Source organism: Haliaeetus albicilla, chromosome 20, assembly GCF_947461875.1.
Source record: "Haliaeetus albicilla chromosome 20, bHalAlb1.1, whole genome shotgun sequence".
NCBI classification, from domain to species: Eukaryota; Metazoa; Chordata; class Aves; order Accipitriformes; family Accipitridae; genus Haliaeetus; species Haliaeetus albicilla.
In genome coordinates this window covers 10,392,207-10,411,438 of record NC_091502.1, presented here as the reverse complement: position 1 = coordinate 10,411,438, position 19,232 = coordinate 10,392,207, and the positions used below count along the sequence as shown (strand labels likewise).

The window sequence follows — 19,232 nt, the reverse complement described above, 5'->3', positions numbered from 1 at the left end:
GAATAGAAGTGTTGTGACTGCAGCAGCAGTACTCTTACTTTGTGCTCTTTTTGGCTCTAAATTTCTCTGTTTTGCAAGGATCCTAGCAACTGTAGAACCCCCTTTCTTCATCCCCTCCCTCATGGAAGAAAGCTCTCCAGAACCCCTAGTGAGCCCCATTATTGCCGATAGAGATCGGTTGCTTGCTTGGTTTTGCAGTATTCCTGATAGTTCTTGCAAGGTACTGACTGCCTAATTCTTTTTTTGGTTAAAGCTGTTCTTAGCAGAAAATTAGAGCTTGGAAGCAGTGACATACAGCAGGGAAGATATGAAAGAGTTAAAAGTAGAAGAGCAAGGAAGAAGGAGAGGTGAAATAGGTACATATATGAGCCTTTAACTGATGTTTGCTAATTATACAAAAGAAAACTTTGCATTTCTGTGGCACTTCAGGCTATTGTGGTTGTAGCTTTAAGCACTTGGTGGTATTCTGTAAGTCTCTTCCAGATATGCAAGGGAATACTTAATAGTTTCAGAATATTTTGTTGTTTTGATTTCCACCACCACCCCTCCACCCCCCTGCCTTGGAACCCAACTAACAAGTACATTTTTCTGTAGTATTGATCTTGGAGTTCAGTGACTTTCTGTGAGCCAAGCTGGGAGAACTATGCTGAGTTGTGTTGGTATTGCTCAGAACCTAACAGGTAGCTTCTGATATCCAAGTGATTGGTATCAACACTAGGAATGTGTAACCCTGACTTCTCATGGGAGGATGGCTGCACATGTTTCCACTCATACGGCATCCTTGGCAAGGGAACTGCCTGTTGATTAGGCCTATGTGCATCAGTATCTTATTATGCAGTTTTTTCTTTGTTTTACCTGAATAAATGTTCATATGAACTCTTGTAACACACTGTACATGTATAAACACAAATCTGTAGGTCTGTGCAACTGTATGTAATACAGGAGGAGAGGGAGCTTGTATCAGGATGTGGAAGAGTAGACTGCAAGTCCCTGAGGAACACCTTCATTTCTCTAATGCTTCTGTTATTAAAGCTCACCTCGGGATCTGAAGTATTGCTGTACATGACTATGCAAACTGCTGGTGAAGCATGCCATTTTCTGTGCTGACAAAACCTGCAAAGGCAAGCAGGAAAAAAAAAATAAATACCGAAGAGATTGAGTGGAGAGGAGGTTTAGCATTGGACTCTAAAACAAAGCAGAGGTTAATGCCACCATGCTGTAGTCAAATACGTGGCTCATGATATATTTCCATGTGGCTTCTTGTTCATGATATGCCGTGTTTTGTTTTATAGCTGCCAGCATCTCCACTTTGCTTACGTGAACTGAAGTGCGTAGTGGCTAACATAAAACTTGTCTTAATCACTAGTGTGCTTTTATTACAGGACTTCTGCAAGCAAGAATTCCCTTTTATAAAGAACAACCCTTTGAAAACAAACTTGTTACTTTTTATGCCCTTCATGTTACAAATGGAAGATTTCAACTGTTGTAAGCTTGAGATGGATGAGTAGTAGAAAATTGAAGGTATCCACAAAGGCTAAGTTTTTTTTCTATAAGCTGCCTAGCCAAAACTAGTGTTTGTTTGCTTTATTAGTAATAGCTGCTAAGTATACTTTAGTGAATCACAGATGTAGTGTTGGCATGTGACATGTTTTTAGTAGATGCATTTTTATTAGTTAATCTTTGTGTAAATCACAGCCAAAGCAAAACTTTAGTGGGGAAGGTGGTTGCAGTCGTGGTCACAGCTCTATCCCATTTAGAGTTTTTCCTTTGATTTGCAAATCTGTCACTGAGCTTAAAGGCAGCAACATATAATTCAAGTGCACCTAACACCTTCCCTGCCACCCCTACCCCAAAACTTATCCACATCACACAATATAGTAAGAAACAAGGTTTTGAGTAATGAAATGGGTTGTGATGTTTCAGCCCTGGAATAAATCAAGTGTACGCATGAGCTTTCTTAAAGGACATGTGGTTTTTATGGGAGCTATCTTGCTCATTAAAAGGAAGTCTTACATGGGTTGTTAACATGAAGTTAAGTGAGTCATTCATCACTTCTTTCACATAAATGAGCTCTCTGGGTAGTGAGTTGCTCTAATAGAGACCTAATCTTTGGAAACAAAGCAGGCCAAAAGAAAGCACCCCTAATTTCTGCTACAAATGTATGGTGAAAACCCGGAACTTTGTTTTACCACATTCCACCTTCCAGTTTGGCATTACTCTTGTATTAATTTCTCTAGGCCTTCAGCCTTACTACAGAGCTGGTGTGTGCTGAGGAGGCTGAGGGATGGCTATAGGTTGTGTTTGGACTCTTCAGGGATGATGGACTAGTTAAATCTGTGAAGGTTGATACCAAATGTGTACTGGAAAACCAAAATGCCCAATGTTAGCCTGTGGCTTTTTTCAAGCCCCTATTAAAGGTTGCAGCTGAAGGCATTAGTTGATTTTATATGAGATTGGCTCTTTAACTGACTTACATTTCTGACTGTTGGAAACTTAAATAATAGCTGCTTGGCTGATGATGGACTTGCCTCCTGGTAACTGGCCTAGTTCTTAATACTGAAGGTGATAACCTGCTGTGAAGCACGTAGGAACTCCTCACAGTAGCGTGTTCTGGCACATCTTACAGTGGATGGTGTGGGACAGGACACCCAAATATTTCAGCATCAGCAGCTGAAACTTTTTTGCTTGTCTAAAACTTGATTCCAGTGTGGGAGTGATTCCTCATTCTTTAGGTTTCACTTTGTATTTAAAATAGAGGCTTCCTGTTGCATAAAGACAAGGGAGTTGCCTGCATGCATTTGGAGCATTAAGTGAATTAACTAAAAGTGTGAAGATAAAGTGGATGCTTTTAAAGCATGTTAAATACTCATGTGGATGCTCTCCATTTAGACATAAAATGGCTTTAGTTCCCCTAGCTTAATCCCCCTTCAAAGGGGATTAAGCTAAAGTGAACATAAAGCAGATTAAACTACTGTGTGGACATTAACATGAGTTAATTTATCTTCCCTTCCCTGAATGTCCTTCTACACCATGCCCTTCAGGATGTTTTTAGGAAATGATTGAGCTCTTCAAACTTTATTAAAGCTATAACAGATTTGAGTATCTGGAATTCAGTATTTCAGAATAACCACCAAACTCCATTGAAAAGAATAATACAGAGTCTCCTAACAAATAACTGTCCTTTGAAAGCCTCAACAGCATGTGGAGGAAATAATGGGCTAATGATGAATATGCATACATACAGGCTTAGAACATAATGGACCAAATTATTTTTGACCATTTAGTGGCAAGCTAGCATATCAAAGCTGTATTGATGTTTTTCTATAATGTAATCATAGCATGTAATTATATGAGGTTGAGGTTGGAGAGGACCTCTGAAGGTCATCTAGTCCCCACCCCTGCTCTAGCAAGGCCACCTAGAGCCAGTTAACCAGGACTGTGTCCAGATGGCAATGTTCCCATTGTCAGGTCTTTGCAGTGTAGCCTTTTCTGAGAGGTGCTTCTTCTGAACCCAGGGACCCTTGGTGGATCCTACCCCACCTCAAGTCCTGGTGCACCCTATGGGGGTTGACATTTGGGTAACATGGCAGGATCTGTACCTTCATAGCCACAGAAACAAGAAAGCTAAATTGTGTCCAAATAAGTTGTAGCGCATGTAATCTGTCTTTGAGGTGTGTTATGCAATTGTGGTAGCAGTATGTGGGCTTTGGTAGCAGCTGCAATGCTAACAAACTTTAAAGTAGAGCATTTCTCATATATGCAGACTTTTTCAGGCTTTGATAGGATTACAGGCTAGTTCAAGCTGGGAGGGGCATCAGCAGGTCTCTGGTCCAACCTCCTGTTCGCAGCAGGTCAGCTCTGAGGTCAGACTGGGCTGCTCAGGGCTTCTTCCAGTCAGGGCTTAAAACACTCTGAGGAAGGAGGTTGCACAGCCTCTTTGGGCAATCTGTGCCACCACCTGAGTGTCCTCATGGGGGGGGAAATCTTCTCCTTATATCTAGGTTGAGCCTCTTATTTTTCAGCTTATGACTGTTGTCCTTTGTCTTCCTGCCCTGCACCACTGTGAAGAGTCCGGCTCTGTCTTCTCCATGATCTTGCCACAGGCACTGGGGGCTGCTATTAGGTTGCCCTGAAGTTCTCTGCTCCAGGCTGAACAATCCCAACTCTCCCAGCCTCTCCTCGCAGGGTCTGTGCTCCAGCCTTACCATCTCGGGAGCTTCTACTGAAATCCATCCAGTTTGTCAAAGCCTGTTTTGTATTGCTGGGGCTTGAAACTGGATGCAGTGCCTAAATAAGGGCTTTCTTGGCTTACTGTCCGTTCTGTACTTTGAGAAATTGCACAGCGTCAGTGCTGTGTAACAACTGATCTTGGGAAGAGCTGGCAGTCCTCAGGACAGGTTCTTAAACACCTTCTCCCCTAAAGCGGGGGAAGCTTTGGTTTCCTTAATTGTAGCTTTTCACTCTTAGTGACCTGACATGAGTGTTGATTCGTGTTTGTCAGGATAACCAGCCACTCTACTCGGAGCAGCTGGATGCAGAGGCAAAGCTAAGCCAGGGTGTAGTGGCTCCCTGGATCCTCAGCAGCCATGATAACAAGGTGAGCTGTGCTCACTTCCCATGTAGTCCTGTTTGCCCAAAGCATTAGTAGGAACTATATGGCCCTTTATTTTAAGGGGACAAAGAGTTTTCTAGAAATACTCCTTTGAGAACTCTGGAGTGGACTTATTCTGTGCTTCCAGTTCTGGTGCTTTGTGCGTTTTTTGGTTTTGGTGGGGTTTTGGGGTTTTTTTGTTTGTTTGTTTTGGTGGTTTTTTGTTTTGGTTTTTTTGTTTGTTTTGTTTTGGTGGGGGTTTTTTTTGTTGTTGTTGTTTTGGTGGGGTTTTTTTGTTTGTTTGTTTTGGTTTTTTTGGTTAAGACTAAAAAGCATGATTTAACACTTACCAGGGTAAACATTTGCAGTGTGAATGCTGCTTTTGCTTTAAAGCTGCCTTTAGGCACTGGGAATTTGGGGTGAGGAAGTACCTTCTGTTTGGGTGGTGACCTTGTTGAAACAAACTCTGCTCAAGACTCTTACTTTCAGGCCTCTTCTTTTGTCAGGATGTTTGTCCAGGTATGCCTGTACTTCTACTGCAAATGCTTGTGGCGCTGCCTGAAATTTGTGGTCAGGAAACTAACAGGTCAATGTGAATTGCAAAGGATCTGTTACAATACCAAACCTGGAGCTGCCAGAACTATGAAAATAGGTAACTGCAAAATACTTAGTTCTGCATGCCTTTGTACCTTTCTGCGTGAGCTAAAAATAGTATGACTTCATTCTTATAAATAAATAAATTGTTAAATGAATCTAATATAAACTTAGTTTGTCTGACATGATGCTTTCAAATACTGTTCTCTTACAGAGGCATCACTGAAAGGTTCAAAAAGTAAGGTGAGTGAAAGATCTCATCCTTCACCTTTTCTGTTGTGCCCTGTGCAGTTGATTTGTTCAGTCTGCTGTTTGCTCCCCCCAAAAAATTGCTTTAAGGTTTGATATGATTTTACATTAACACCATCTTCTGCTGAAGAGGGTTTAGTGTCTGCAATAGCAGGTGATCTTGCAAAGTTGGGGACAGTGTCCTGTGCTTCAGGGACAAACACACTGTGAAACTGATGGAATCAAGGGGCAACAGGCCATGGTGGAGGGAGATGACAAGGGTGACGTGTTGTAATTCGGGGTTTCTTGGCTTGTTTCCTCATCTTGTCTTAGAATTTCTGTATTCTGCAGTCAGTCACACACTTTACACCTCAGGTTTTTTGTCTGGAAAGGAGCCATAAAAGAGGCTGAAGACAGCAGTACCTAGATAGCCAAGACAACTTTGTTCTCTGCTTTCCTTTTAAATACATTAATGGAGAACAGCCTCTGTCACTTCATCCTTTCACTGTAGCACTGGTGGTGCTAACCTAAATTCTTCTCACAAAGCATGTGTGTATACATTAAACGGCATCGTTCAGCCGTTCGTTTCTCTTTGGCATAAGAATCAGTGATGGTGAAAAGCTTACCTCAGCATTAGCAAAAACGATGCCACACAGCTCATAGTTCAGCATAGTGCTTCCAAATGTACTTCTAGCACAAACAGAAAGGCAGAAACTTATTTAAAAACTTGCATTTAAGCAACAGTGTAGTTTTGAGACAAAGCACCAGACAGTTCAACCTCTTTTAATTTTTGGAAGGCGTGTTGATTCCTGAATATTGAACTTCCAGGAGCATTTCTACAAAGTGCAATGACATGCAAGAGAAAGCAAGAATGTTTTGCTGTGTTATTGCAATGTGTTGGGAGAGGGGATGTCAAATGAAGGCTAGCGATTCCAGTGTAATTAAGTGGATGCTCTGAAGCTGCTTCTCGATCGAAGGCCTCAGTGCAGATCACCTTCACTAGCTGCTGCCACAGAAATGTGATAGACTAACTACACGGGCATGACAAAGCAACTCAAGTTCTTGTAGGGCTAGCACTCTAAAACTAGTCAGTCGTGCTGAATAGACTGGAAAGGTGTGTATATATATTGAATTGGGTCTTCTAGGCTCTTAATCTAGAAGGTTTTGGGTATCAAATTTACCATTGTTAACTTCTATTGAATAATAGCTTACATATTAATTCTTATGTGCTTAAAACCTCTTTTTAGCGGCTGCAAACTTCAGTAAGTGTTCACCCTGATGCTATTGAAAAAACTATAGATGACATCATGGAGCTGAAAAGGATTAATCCAGATATAAATCCACAGTAAGTTCATGGTTTCCTTACAAAACAAATGGGAGTTATTGATTTCTTCAGTGCTTAGGTCCATGGAGAACTGGTTCTCCATAGCTATTGTGGCACACAATTTGAGGATGAATTCTGTCTCTCAGCATAAAACTTCAACTTAAGCTTTGCTGTCAAAAAGCTGATGGAAAAATGAATGATCTTTTATGGTGACTGTGATAGGCAAGTCCTGAGTCTCTTTCTCTAGCTGCTTCCTGAATCATGCTGTCTTAGTATATTGTTGATGCATTGATTTATGGGGCCCACTTCCCCAGGGTTAAAATACCACCAAGGCAAGTGGTCCTGTCAGTGACAGTGATGGCTTCTTAGCGAGGCTGTGTGGCCCTTTTGAGTAGGGAAGAAATCATCCTGTTGTAACTGATATAAATGGTATACTGGTTTATGTTTTAAAACTGCCCTTGATTATCCGAACACAAGTTCTAACAATACAGCATAGCTGATATTCTTTTAATGCTACAAGGTCTTGGTGGTAAGAAGAGATTTCCAACAAACCATTAAATTTACAAGTATGTATTTCAAGAGTAAGTGGTAATGCTTTTGTGGTTGCCTTACCTAGCTTAAGACCCTAGCTTAAGGCACAAGATGGTCTAGATCAGGAATCAGTGGGAGAAATGTTGAGGGCTGTGTTCAGGTACAACCCGCAGATCAGTCCAAGGTTTGCTCCTCTTCCCAGACTTGAAAATGATGTACATAATCCATAATGGGCATCTACAAATTGATAGCTGCTTTTCTTTAAGTGGTCAGCAGCATCAACAGGTAAGGTGGTCCTAAGGCCTTGCTGCAACAACAAAACCCAAAACTTCAGTTGGAAAAATATAATTTTTTTTTCTCATTATGGGACTGACCCCCCAGCCCTACCCCCCAGTGAAAAGGACAGTAACTAGGCAGTCTTAAAATGAGTCTTCACTGCTCATAAAGGACATAGAGTATACTGGGTATCTCTCTAACTTGAGAGACAACTATTGTGGACATGACCACCGTCCACCTGGATTGAAAAAATGGTGACCCAACCATTAAAGAAGGGAAGAAAATAAGAGAAACAAAACAAAGAGAATACCTCATTCTCATAGATGAGGAGCTCTGTGAAGTTTTTCTGGGAGTGGGCCCAGAGCTTTTCCAGGGGTGTCTCTTCCCAGGACCTTGCCCACAGGACCTTCAAAGGGAGGGTGATGAGAGAGCAGCTGCTTCAAGTGGATGCGAGGCCTTGCTGAGAGGCTGCTTGTCTGAGGAGGATGTCACAGCTCTGGTACTCTTGTATTGCACAGGATGCTGATAGCAGAAATTCAGAAAAAAAAATCAGTTATGGCAAAATTAGTGAAGGTGACATATGAGGAAAAACTGCAGGATGTAAATGTGCACAGCTTGGAGCCCGGCCTGTGGACATCAGTAACTGCAGCGTTAGCAGTCGGGCTGATTCAAGTACTTGCTTCTCAGTGTTGGACCCTTGGGTAACTGGGTGGAATAATTCCAAGAAAAAACAAGCAATTCATTACAGTAGTATTTTGTATGACTCCGGAGATCACCATCTGATTCTCCTCATCGCATTGCCTTTGGCCTCTGAAGAAATGCCGTCTTCCAGAAGAGAGAGCAAGCAGAGGTGAAAATGATTTCTGCTTGTTTGAATCAGGCCCCTGAACCTTAAGTTACATTTTGAGTGATCTGGTCCTAATATTAAAAAAAAAAACAACAACCAAACAAAAACAAATAAACAATAACAACAAAAGCCACACACAAAAAAAACCAAAAAAACAAAAACAAACCAAAAAAACCTTGAACTATTTTTTGTTTAATGCAGGTGGTGTTCATATGCTTAGTACAGAACAAATGTTTAATTGTTTTTCAACCAGAACACTTGCACTCAACATTTTACAGGACTGAGTCTTTCATCCCCATAGCCCGTTATGCTCACCTCAGTTTGGTGAAGTATCTTTTCAAAACAGTGAGGAATGGAGGCCTGGGATGTGCAAGGTGGTGCCACATCCATAGAAACACACCCTGCCACTAAATTGCTCCTTATATTAAACTAACCATAGTTCTACTAAACTTTAAGCATCTGCACTGAAGTTTTACATGTGAGGCACTTATTTTATACTAAAGTTTTCTGGAGAAATTTCAGCAAAAACAGGTCAGCTATTTCTTTAGTCAGGATTAAGGAAAATCAATTGGCCTGCCTACTCTTAAACGTAAAAAACCTGTACCCAAACTGTCTTGTTCAGAAGCTCTGTCCTTCCCTTGCACAGTAGAGACTTGAAATCTCCTGGGGTAAGGACAAGGGGACATGTGTCATACTATATGTGTTTCTGCAAATCTGTATGCAGTCATTTTTGTTAATGTAGCATCTTTGCAGAGCTGAACTAGCATCCCAGGTGTGTCTGTGCCGAGCTGTTCTTGAAGGCTGTAGGCTACTGTGACCTGAAGAGGAGGAGGCAACCCACAATAATTTCCCTTTATCAATGTCTCTGAGATAAACGTGTATATTTAGTGGTGGGAGCAAGTAGGTTGAATAACCAGGTGGTGACATGTGCAGTCTGCACTAACTATGGAAGCAGTCCATGAAATATTCCCAGTTTTGGACTTGCCTCCATCTGGTGGAGCACCTGGAAATGAGCGCAGTGGGGGTGCAAGCCCAGGTAGGTTGCTCAATGTGCTCTGAGAACTGCTACCACCAGCACAGGGATGGCCAGGAGGAGGTGTGGGGCATCAGCAGCTCACCCACATCATCTGTTTGGCAAGCAGGAGAGCAAAAGCTTAATGACAAGGAGAGTGGGGAAAATAATTCTGTATTCCCCACACCCCCCTCACCCCCCGAATAACATTGCGTGGAGCATTTGACTGCCTTTAGATAAAGTTCAGATGTGGCTTGCTTTGTGTATGTTGTGCAGCCTGGAACTTAAAAATATTTTTTTTTTAATATAAAATTAGTCTGCCACTGCCTATAGTGTTCTGCTCTAAATTACTCTGAGGTTATAGACTAGTTAAAAACATTGTGGCTGTGGTTTAGTGATGCACTATAGCAATTCACGTGCAGTCTTGATAGGCTTTTCAGCTTTCTTTGAAATGCAGCCTTTCTGTAAAACTGTAGGATACAGCAAGTAAAGCATGTTTTAAAAAAAACCAACCAAACAAAAAAAACCCCAAAACCCAACCAAACTAACAAAAAAAACAAACCTAAAACCCCACCCACCAAAAAACAAACCACAAAGGAAGGAAAATACTGCATAGGTTACTCTGAAAGGATTATGGCCACAAATAGCATGAAACTGCAGCAAGAGAAATGGCCTAATGATGACATCTCTGATTCTGTAGATTAACCTCAAAAGATAAGCAGTGAAAATCCTTCTGCTCAGAAAATTTAACGGTATTATGGAATAAACAAAATGTTTCAGCATATCAAACAGGACAGATGAGGAACCTGTGCAGCTTAATATCAGTGTAGCCTGCGTTCCTGGGGAGGAATGAGGGTATAGATTTAACCGTGCCCTCCAAATTTGTACTAGGACTTCAGATAATCTCAGACATTATTAAAAATTAAAGGGTTTATTTCCATATTTAATTAAATATTCTTATGAGCGTGGCATTTGTGTACTGCATTAATTGTATTTAATACTATAAAATCTTATCCTAAAACTGAATAAGGCATTGTAATTTAAAGCCTTGGAAGCCACTTGTTTGGGATTTGGGGGGTTGGTTTTTGGTTTGGTTTTAGGGGTTCGGTTTTTGGTGTGGTGGTTTTTTTGTGGTGGTTTGGTTGGTTGGTTGGTTTTTTAATGATGATGCATCAGGAAATGTAAAATCTGTATTATAATGAAAACAGAGCCATTATGGTGATTCTTAACATGAGACCCCCAAAAAAGCTGACCGGAGGCAGATCATTCAACTATGTTACTTTAGGTTTTTGTCGTCTTTATGCTAGCTTTTGTGGCACAGAAGCAAAATGAATATTTTTAGCTTTTTGCTGAGCTTTCTCTCCCCCTCACCCCATTTATAGTTCACATCTCTGGTCTCAGGGTATTGCTTGAGAAGCTGCTGTTTGAGTGAGGGGAAGGATTCAGTGATGTGCTTATTGCAGGCATTTAACGCTGCTGTGTATAGTTATAATGGGATTTCCGTGTGAAAATTCACCGTTCAAAGTTTTGAAAAATCCCAAATTTTATCATCTAAGGCAGGCACTAAATAAGACTGCATTTCACGAGGCCTTGTTTAATGTAATATTGATCTCTTGGAAATCCTCCCATTGTAATTTACTCATGTGAATTACAGGTATGTATGCAGTAGTGCTGTTTCATGGCTACATATGATTGAGTCGGATTATGTTGCTCCTTCTCCCCCCCCCCCCCCTCAGGTTGGGAGTATCTCTTCAGGCATGCCTGCTGCAGATTGTGGGGTACAGAAATCTGATAGCAGAGGTTGAAAAGCTGCGCAGAGAGATGTACGATTCGGAGAATCTGCAACATGAGGAAATGCTTCTGAAGGTAGGTGCTTAAGAAGTACTTAGAGGGCATCCTTTATTCATGTCAGCTCCAAACAGCCTGGTTTAAAAGTCTCTTTAAAACATCGAGAGGTATTTTTGCCATCCTCCATTGTATACCTGTTTTAAGATAAGGCTATACAGCATATTAATCTGGCCACGTGTAACACCTGCCAAGCAAGCAGCTCACTCCCTTGCTGATGAATGCGTGTCCCTTGACTGGACTGTATCTAAGCACTGGATACGCAGCTCTTACTGCAGATAACAGCTCTACACTATGACTTCTGGAAAAATAGCCTTAGGTCCTACTTTTTCTGTCTTAACCAGAATAAACTTTTTTTCTTCAGTTTCTTGTATTTTTTGAAGGCATTGTCTTCAAAACCTCTAGCTTTCATTGTGTGGGATGGAAGGGTGGGAGATGATGACTTACATGTTTATATTTCCCAAATATATTTTCAAATGGAAACAAAATAAAAACATTCTTTAGATAATACACATAGAGTGATGAAAACCATACCAATTGGGTTTTACTTACTTCATGCTTTCAGGAAAGCCTTGCACTGGGGCAGATAATAAAAGTGTTTTTTCAGGAAGATGATCTTGAAGCCATAAGGAGAGAGAGAGCTAGAGAGCTCTTAGAAAGGAATTGAGGAGAGAATAAAGGGGGTAGAAAATAGCCTAATAGCAAGTCCTAGTATTTCTTCTGATCCTGTTTGTGACTGTAGCTAGTGCAAGATACTTCAGAGAAATGGCAAGAAACACAGAATTGTGATAATGAGTTTATCTACAAGCAAAATGCATTCTTAGAGTTTTCAGAGGTGTTATAAAAACATACCACCTGTTTGGGGGTTTTAAAATTATTTTAAACAAAAATATTGAAAACTTAAACACTACCTGTGCTTCTGCCCCCATCCGACGTTGACTGGATTTTTACAGCATGTGAAGATGAAGCTGTCTTCTACACTCTAGCCTGCAGTGTAGTGCTTTACACAGGCTACAGTGGGAGCTTCTGGAAACTTTGCTATAGTTACTTGGGCTTCCAGGTACTTCTAAAAATCCCGGTAGGCATCTTGTATAAGCACTTATGGATGCAAATAACTATTTCTAAAAAATGCTTCAAATGGTCAAAGAGTTCCTGTAGGTGTCTGAAAAGCTGTCTTTAAGGTTGGCTCCTTGCTGTGCAGTGGGACTCTTGAGAGGAAGTCAAAATCCAGAGCTGCCCCTGAAGGAGTGCTCTAGCCACTAGGTAGGACAGGGTAGATAGATTCCTCCTGTTCAGGTCCTGCCCCTGTGCAGCCAAACACCCAAATTTCTGGGGGTGGAGTATGCTTTAACTAAAAGTACACATCAGCTTTACCCAGTGAGGAAGCCTATGTCTTGCAGGTGGGAGATCCAGGTGCCAGCCTACAATGTTGGTCCCTGAAAATACCAGGTAGCTGGCTGCAGGTTTAATGAGGGCCTTTGGCTCCAGGAAAGTATTCCTAAGTACACTGGGCATCTACACTGCCCAGAGAGCAAGAAGTTGGGTCTGAGGATGCAATCACAGGTGAGAAGCACCAAGGAGCTGGCTGTGGTCTCCTTCCTGGCCACCCAGCCTGTGAGGGCAAGGTCCTGGTTCTTAGACACTCCTGAGAATCATGTCAGCAATGACGTGTAGCCACATAAGTGGTTTAAAAACATAACTGCATAAGAATAAAAGCAGAATAAAAACTGAGCATTTGTCTGAGGGGAGACAAAACAGTGCAGCTTAGGCTTTAAAATTTGTAATGTTGAACAAAGTATCAGTTTCACCATCTGCCTCCAGTATAACCTGTGTATTAGCACTTGTTTACAGTAGGCATTTTGCTTTTGCAAATTTTCATGTCAAATGGAAATATGTCCAAGGGTTTAATTTGGTTTCCAACCCAAGCTGGGAAAGAATAGGCCAGTTGGTTTTCAGTCCTTCTAGATATTCTGCTAAGTGATCTCTGCAGTGGGTAATTGAAGTTCCTAATGTCTATCATTTATTCATGTTTACCAGGAGGGCACTTTATGAATGAAAGATTAACTTAATGTGAATGAACTAATGAATAATACTGTATTTACTGTTGATGGATGAACAAGAAAGACAGCAAGTATGACTTAAACAGTGATGCTTATGTAGTCATTACAAAGTGAAATCATTAAAGTTTTAAGCTTCCTAAGGCACTTCATTTTAAATGTAATTAGAATAGCTAAAATTAATACAATTTCTGGGTTTTCTATTTGGGAAATGTGCATACAGCTCTTTCCCTTAGACAGGCTTTGTCTAAGTGCATTTCTTGAGGCCCTACTTACCAACTCATGGTTTATGATCTTTTAATACACTTTAGAAAGGGTGAGTTTGTGATATGGCACAAGATGTGCAGAAAGGTATGTATTTGTCAGACACGTTAATTTAGGCTGCTTTTAGGTGCCTAGCAATATATTTAGGCATTAACGTTGCTGGACCAATGTGGCTAAGTGGATTTATTCCAGATGAGGATCTGGCTTGTTAAATCACTTTGTCCTTTTTCTTTATGTGAGATCAATGAATGATTCACCCCTCAGTTAAATATGGAGGTGGCACATGCTATTCTTGTATGGATTTTTTTTTATGTTCTCTGATTTGCTTTTCAGCACTGTGGTAGCCAAGTCAGCACTTTTGATTTATAACCCTTCCAGAGACTTGCAAAAGATGCCTGAGGAAAGATTGCTGCAGAGCCTCAGGGACCTGAGGGCTGATTGCCTGCTGCTCTGTCAGTGATTTACAACCAAATTCCAGGCCGTTCCTCTCTCTGCGCTTAGGGACACAGATGCTGTTTTGTTTGTGCTTTGTGCATCAAACTAAGTCCTTGTGTGAGACGTTACAGTGGCTGCCGATAAGGTTGGAAGGGCCTTGCAGGGCTGAACCATCTGCAATACTTAAGAGTGGTTTGGGATTTTCCCCCCACATCCTCTTTACCCCCCAGGAATTTAATTTGATTTTATGTTTGGGTTGCTGGGATAGCAATGCTGTGATGTTACATTGGAACTTAGCTTGGTTTAAAAAGAAGAAAAAGCCATACTAATGTGTGGAAGTTTAATTATGTTTTACCTGTAATCTTCCTAGTTGTGGAAATGCTTGAAGCCCAATTCGCCACTGAAAGCTCGGATTTCAAAGCAGTGGTGTGAAATTGGTTTCCAAGGTGACGATCCTAAAACAGACTTTAGAGGAATGGGTCTCCTGGGCTTATATAACTTGGTGTAAGTATGTTCCTCTGTGGATGGGTTTATGTGTGTATGAAGTCATGAAAAGCAGCATTACTTGCAGATTTTTGCAAGTCTGTGGGAATAACTTATAAAAGTGCTAGGGACTTCATATAAAAAAATGAAATAATTCGTGTCCTAGCCCAGTTTTTTAAGGGTTTCCTTTCTCGAAGGGGTCTCCTTTCGTTCAGTATTCCTAATTCAACTCAGTAATACTGTTTACTAAGCCCTTCTTTTAGTTCCTCTGTGACACAGTAAGTTAGCACTCTCTTCCTACAAGAAAGAAACTGAAAAGTATATTTTCGCCAATGTCTATTTTCGCCTCAAACAAAATGACCTGGAAGTGGGCAGGTGAGAGGGTTGTGTTACTGCTCAGCTTTTGTGTTTGGGAATTTCATGCTGAATTCTTAGGCAAAATACTTGAAATGCAGCCACTGATGGCAGACTTCTGTAGTTGGACGACTACTTCAATTTCTGGTGATACTCAAAATTAAGCAGTGAGTTTATATCACTTTTCCCTTCCGCCTCATGCATACCAGGTGTTGGTACCATATCTGTCTGGTAATTTGGAAACTGATCAATGCTTGTTATTTCCTCCAGCCCTTGTATCTACTGCAGATAGTTACATAACTCAGAAACATTTGGTAAAATAACCTCTCCCTGTGAGGGGAAAAAGAAAAATTTTCTGCTTTTACAGATTGAAGGACATGAATCATCCACTGTCCATATGTCGTTCTCTATCAAAGCTCAGTTGAGGATCTGGACTCTTGACTCTGGCTTTGAACTTCCGTTGGAGATGAATCTTATCATGTATTTCGTTTCTTAGTCTCCTGTGATGACTCTCATCTTGCTTAATGAATCTGCCAGACCAAGAAGCCTGAAGTGCTTTCTCTTGAGCTCAGCAGCCAACATGCTCTAGTAATAAGCAACTGACTTTCTGTAGGGTGGGTAGAAAGGGGACTCTGGTAATTCAGGTTCACTAAGTGCTTATAGGATTGCACTTGTAATTTGAGGCTGCTTTTAACTTTCATGTTGGGGGTCTAAGTAGCAGTTTAATGAATTTAACATGTTAAATACTACTTATTGCATAGCACATGTAGTGACCTTTAAAAGGGTGTGTATGGGCACCTTAGTATGCTTTAAGATTCTTTTTGTTGTTGTGTTTCTTTAACAATTCACCCTAAACTTATATGTCTGCAGGTATTTTGCCGAATGGGACACTGAGATAGCTCAGCAAGTTCTCTCTGATTCTCTTCAGCCTAAATACAGGTAATGCTTGAGATCAGAAAAAATAACTTGAGAGCACTGTGCTGGCTGGTGTTTGGGGGAGGGGGCTGTTTTTTTGGTTTTGTTTTTGTTTTCTTTTTGTTGGGCACATGCTTGGGTATTGCCACATGCTATCTGTTTTCAAGTACTGATCCTGAAAAACTGATCAAGAGGCAAACTTGTATACTGAATCTTAGAAATAGTTAAACTTAGTGTTAAATGTTTTCACTGATACTTTTAATTTCAAGTGATTTTGCATTTTTATTTACCTTTCTTTTAATTCTTTTGTCTTTTCATAATGAAGGGAAGTCACTAAGAAGGAACCAAGGTATTTTTTTTTCTTTTCTCTTAGTTTTATGAGACCCTACTTGTAAATAAAGATCAAACCGTACTGTAATTTGGCGTGTTATAAACTGAAAATCTTTGTTGCAACACCAAGAGTTCTATATTCCTTTCTCTAAAGTTAACTCAAACATAGCTGATGGTGCAACACTGGGTACGTCTGAGCATGCTTATATATAAAGAATGAGATCAACCTTGCTTAATATAGTTAAAACACAGTATTTTAGACCTATTTAGTACCAGGCTTAAAAAACAAATTTTGAGTGACTTTTACCTGAAGGAAAAAGGTCTAAGCAGTGCCACTATGGTCACAACAGCTGTAACTGACTTGATAATAAAAAGTAGTCTAGGCCAAGGATTTGTTAGCACAGCTGAAGAGCCCCTTTACTTATAGTCGCATACTCTGTCCACCTTGACTAATGATGGGTCTAATCTGGCTAGTCCATTGTCCTGACTGTTGAGAGATCAGGTACCTTCAAGTGGCAAAAATTTTGTGTTGTGCATGATTTGTGATTAGGAGATTTAGTCCACAATTGGGGGGGGGGGGGGCGGGCGTGCTTTTAGCCAGTTAGATAGTAATCAGTTGCCTTAAAAGACCTTTTTCTTCTGCCAGTAATGCTAGATATCCATATAGCAGATCCACATCTGCATCCTGTGAAGCTTTTGATCTCCTCAGTATTTTGTGGTTGAGTTCCCAATGGTAATTCTGTGACAAAATGCACTTAGAACACATTAGTGTTCTTCATTTACATGTTTGATTACCAAGGACCATCTTGAAGCGCTGTGTGAGCATGTGCACTTTCTATCCCTTGAAAGACCGTTCAGTAGAAGATGGATGCTGTTGGTGCTTATGGTGTTCTTCCTGATGTGGTTGTTTAGCAGTCATGCTGGTTTCTACTGTGATCATGATCAATGTAATTTCTGTTTCTGTTGAACTGTATTGCTTGTCCACATACTACATGTGCCACCTTTGTTATTCACTGTTTGCTTGGGGTTTTTAAACTGATGTTATGCCACAGCCTACAAAGATGGTTGAGATTTTAGAGAATGGGTGAAGACTGATGTATTCCTGTATGTTAAGCCACTTAGGAGGTAAAGTTTTGTCCTCATGCATGCCACCTGGTAACACTCAGGTCAGGATGGGTATGAGCCGATTAGCATCTTAAATACTTAATGGCAACAATTTTTAAATACTATATTTACATGAAGCTCAGGGGATTGTTTTTAATGTAATATATACTTCTTGTAGTTCAAGTATAGTCCAAGAACAATGCTTTCACACATAGCTGTCCATAATTTGGTTTCTAAAGCTTGCAAACTCTGATCTGCCTTACCAAGGCAAAAACTCCCACAGGCATGTCTAAGTTGTAGTCTGCTGGTTGGGGTAGGTTCTGTGCCTGCTTTTAGCTACTGATAAATGTAGGCAATGATTTCTGCTAAACTTGCTCCATTTGGGTAGATTAAAACCTGGTTAGTGGGACCAGCTGACCGGTTGCATCACACAGCTCTTTTAAATGAAAATGTTGTTAAACAGCACAAACTTAGTCTAAAATCAATCTGTTCCCTAATGAATTTTGTTTTAAGGGAGGGACCTTTTGTGTCCTTAAAAAGCTCTGCATTATTGTGCCAAATAATAGGAAACACTGTTCCTTATTTTTGGCTGTTGAGTGGTTTCTAATTTGTCTGGATATAAAAACTTTCTATCAGAGGAGTATTTTTCATGTTTGCTGCCTCAGGTGAATCATGCCTCCAGTGATGAGTGTCATGTATATCTTTGAAAACACAAAAGGCTAAGCCCGTCTTTGATTAGTTAAAAGAAATGTAATATTTCCAATTTTTGTATGGCTCAGACTTAATTGAAGTGGAACATCTTTGTGGCCAATACAGAAAATAACTGGTTTTTACTGAGAGCATTGATGTAGGAGCATACTTTGTAATGATGAGAAGTTTATCAGCAATGCTATAAAGCCAGTTACCCATTTCAAGCCTTTTTGTGCCAAACCATTCAGTCAGAAGCGGAGTTAAATGTGACTAGCCATATCGATGGAGGTAAAATACCATGTTCAGTCAAGGTTATCATATCAAAGCAATTGAAAGAAAATACTTGTCAGTTAGTAATTCATAGCAACATCTGGATTTTAATTTTTTTTTTTTTCCCCCTTCAGCCAATTCAGCAAAGCCGAATGGGAGAAGAAAAAGCTTGATAAGGCAATCGGGTAAGTTTAAAAATCTTTTTAAGGTTGCCACAAACACAACAGTTAACAATGATGCTGTATATTTGAGGGGAAAAAGGTGTTTCCTGGTTACTTTTTAAATGAAATTTCAGTGTACATACTAACATGTGTTGTCTTAACCACACCTTGGTTTTGATCAAAGATTATAGGAAAAACAGTTTAAAGTAAGGATTAGGAAAAATAACACAAAAATGTAGCAAGGAGAAGCTTTCTCTGTATGCTATGAATAGTGCAGTGATGAATAGCTGTTGAATTCTTCTTAACACATAATGTGATCAAGTCTCACTTCCTACTGTCAGAGCCAGGTTCTGATCTGCTTTCAGGAAAGTATAATAGGGAAGAAATAGTAGTGAGGCTTTTTCTCCTTAAGTAGTGAGTTTGGTATAGCTGCATTATTCATGAGTATGGAACTGGATGTTCCTTCTGAGTATATCTGAAAATCTGTAATACAACATTTTAATGCCCATATTTCATTTTTCTGTGAAACTTACCATTAGGCCTCATGTTGCAGTTAACTTCTGAACTATTATTTATTATTTTTTTCTCCTGAAATATTATCAAAAGCAAACCAAAATACTTTCCTTTTCTTTAACTTGATATAGTTGGAAAAAATACCCAAGACATTCTACAAGACAGCTGTGTTTTAAAGGGGGTGGGGGGGATCACTGAATAACTAAACAAGTTTGCTTTTATCACTAAATGTCAGTGTGGGATATTATATGTTTTCTTAGGAAATAGTGAGTGCCAGAAATGTCAAGTTCTTTATTCAACAGGCTCACAAATTAAGAAATAACTTCCAATTTCTGAGTTCTGTTGTGCCTAAATATACTTCCCTTGTCTATATTCCTTAGCAGGACAGGAGTTTGCTTCATGGATCTG

At 40.2% G+C, this 19,232-nt stretch overlaps 1 protein-coding gene across 6 annotated transcripts in view; it reads left to right on the top strand.

Annotated features, from left to right (window-relative positions):
- The window catches only part of ELMOD1 (ELMO domain containing 1), a 61,154-nt gene that overhangs the window by 33,083 nt on the left and 8,839 nt on the right, over positions 1-19,232 (top strand). For 2 of the 6 annotated variants that reach the window (XM_069808258.1, XM_069808257.1), the window contains exons 3-10: positions 5,098-5,243; positions 5,400-5,428; positions 6,661-6,758; positions 11,140-11,269; positions 14,375-14,508; positions 15,712-15,780; positions 16,082-16,105; positions 18,285-18,335. In XM_069808258.1, coding sequence (XP_069664359.1) covers positions 5,098-5,243; positions 5,400-5,428; positions 6,661-6,758; positions 11,140-11,269; positions 14,375-14,508; positions 15,712-15,780; positions 16,082-16,105; positions 18,285-18,335 — 681 coding nt within the window. Of the gene's footprint in view, positions 1-1,382; positions 1,522-4,501; positions 4,598-5,097; positions 5,244-5,399; positions 5,429-6,660; positions 6,759-11,139; positions 11,270-14,374; positions 14,509-15,711; positions 15,781-16,081; positions 16,106-18,284; positions 18,336-19,232 lie in introns of all 6 variants that reach the window. The other 4 variants (XM_069808262.1, XM_069808259.1, XM_069808261.1 and 1 more) reach the window with 4 other exon arrangements.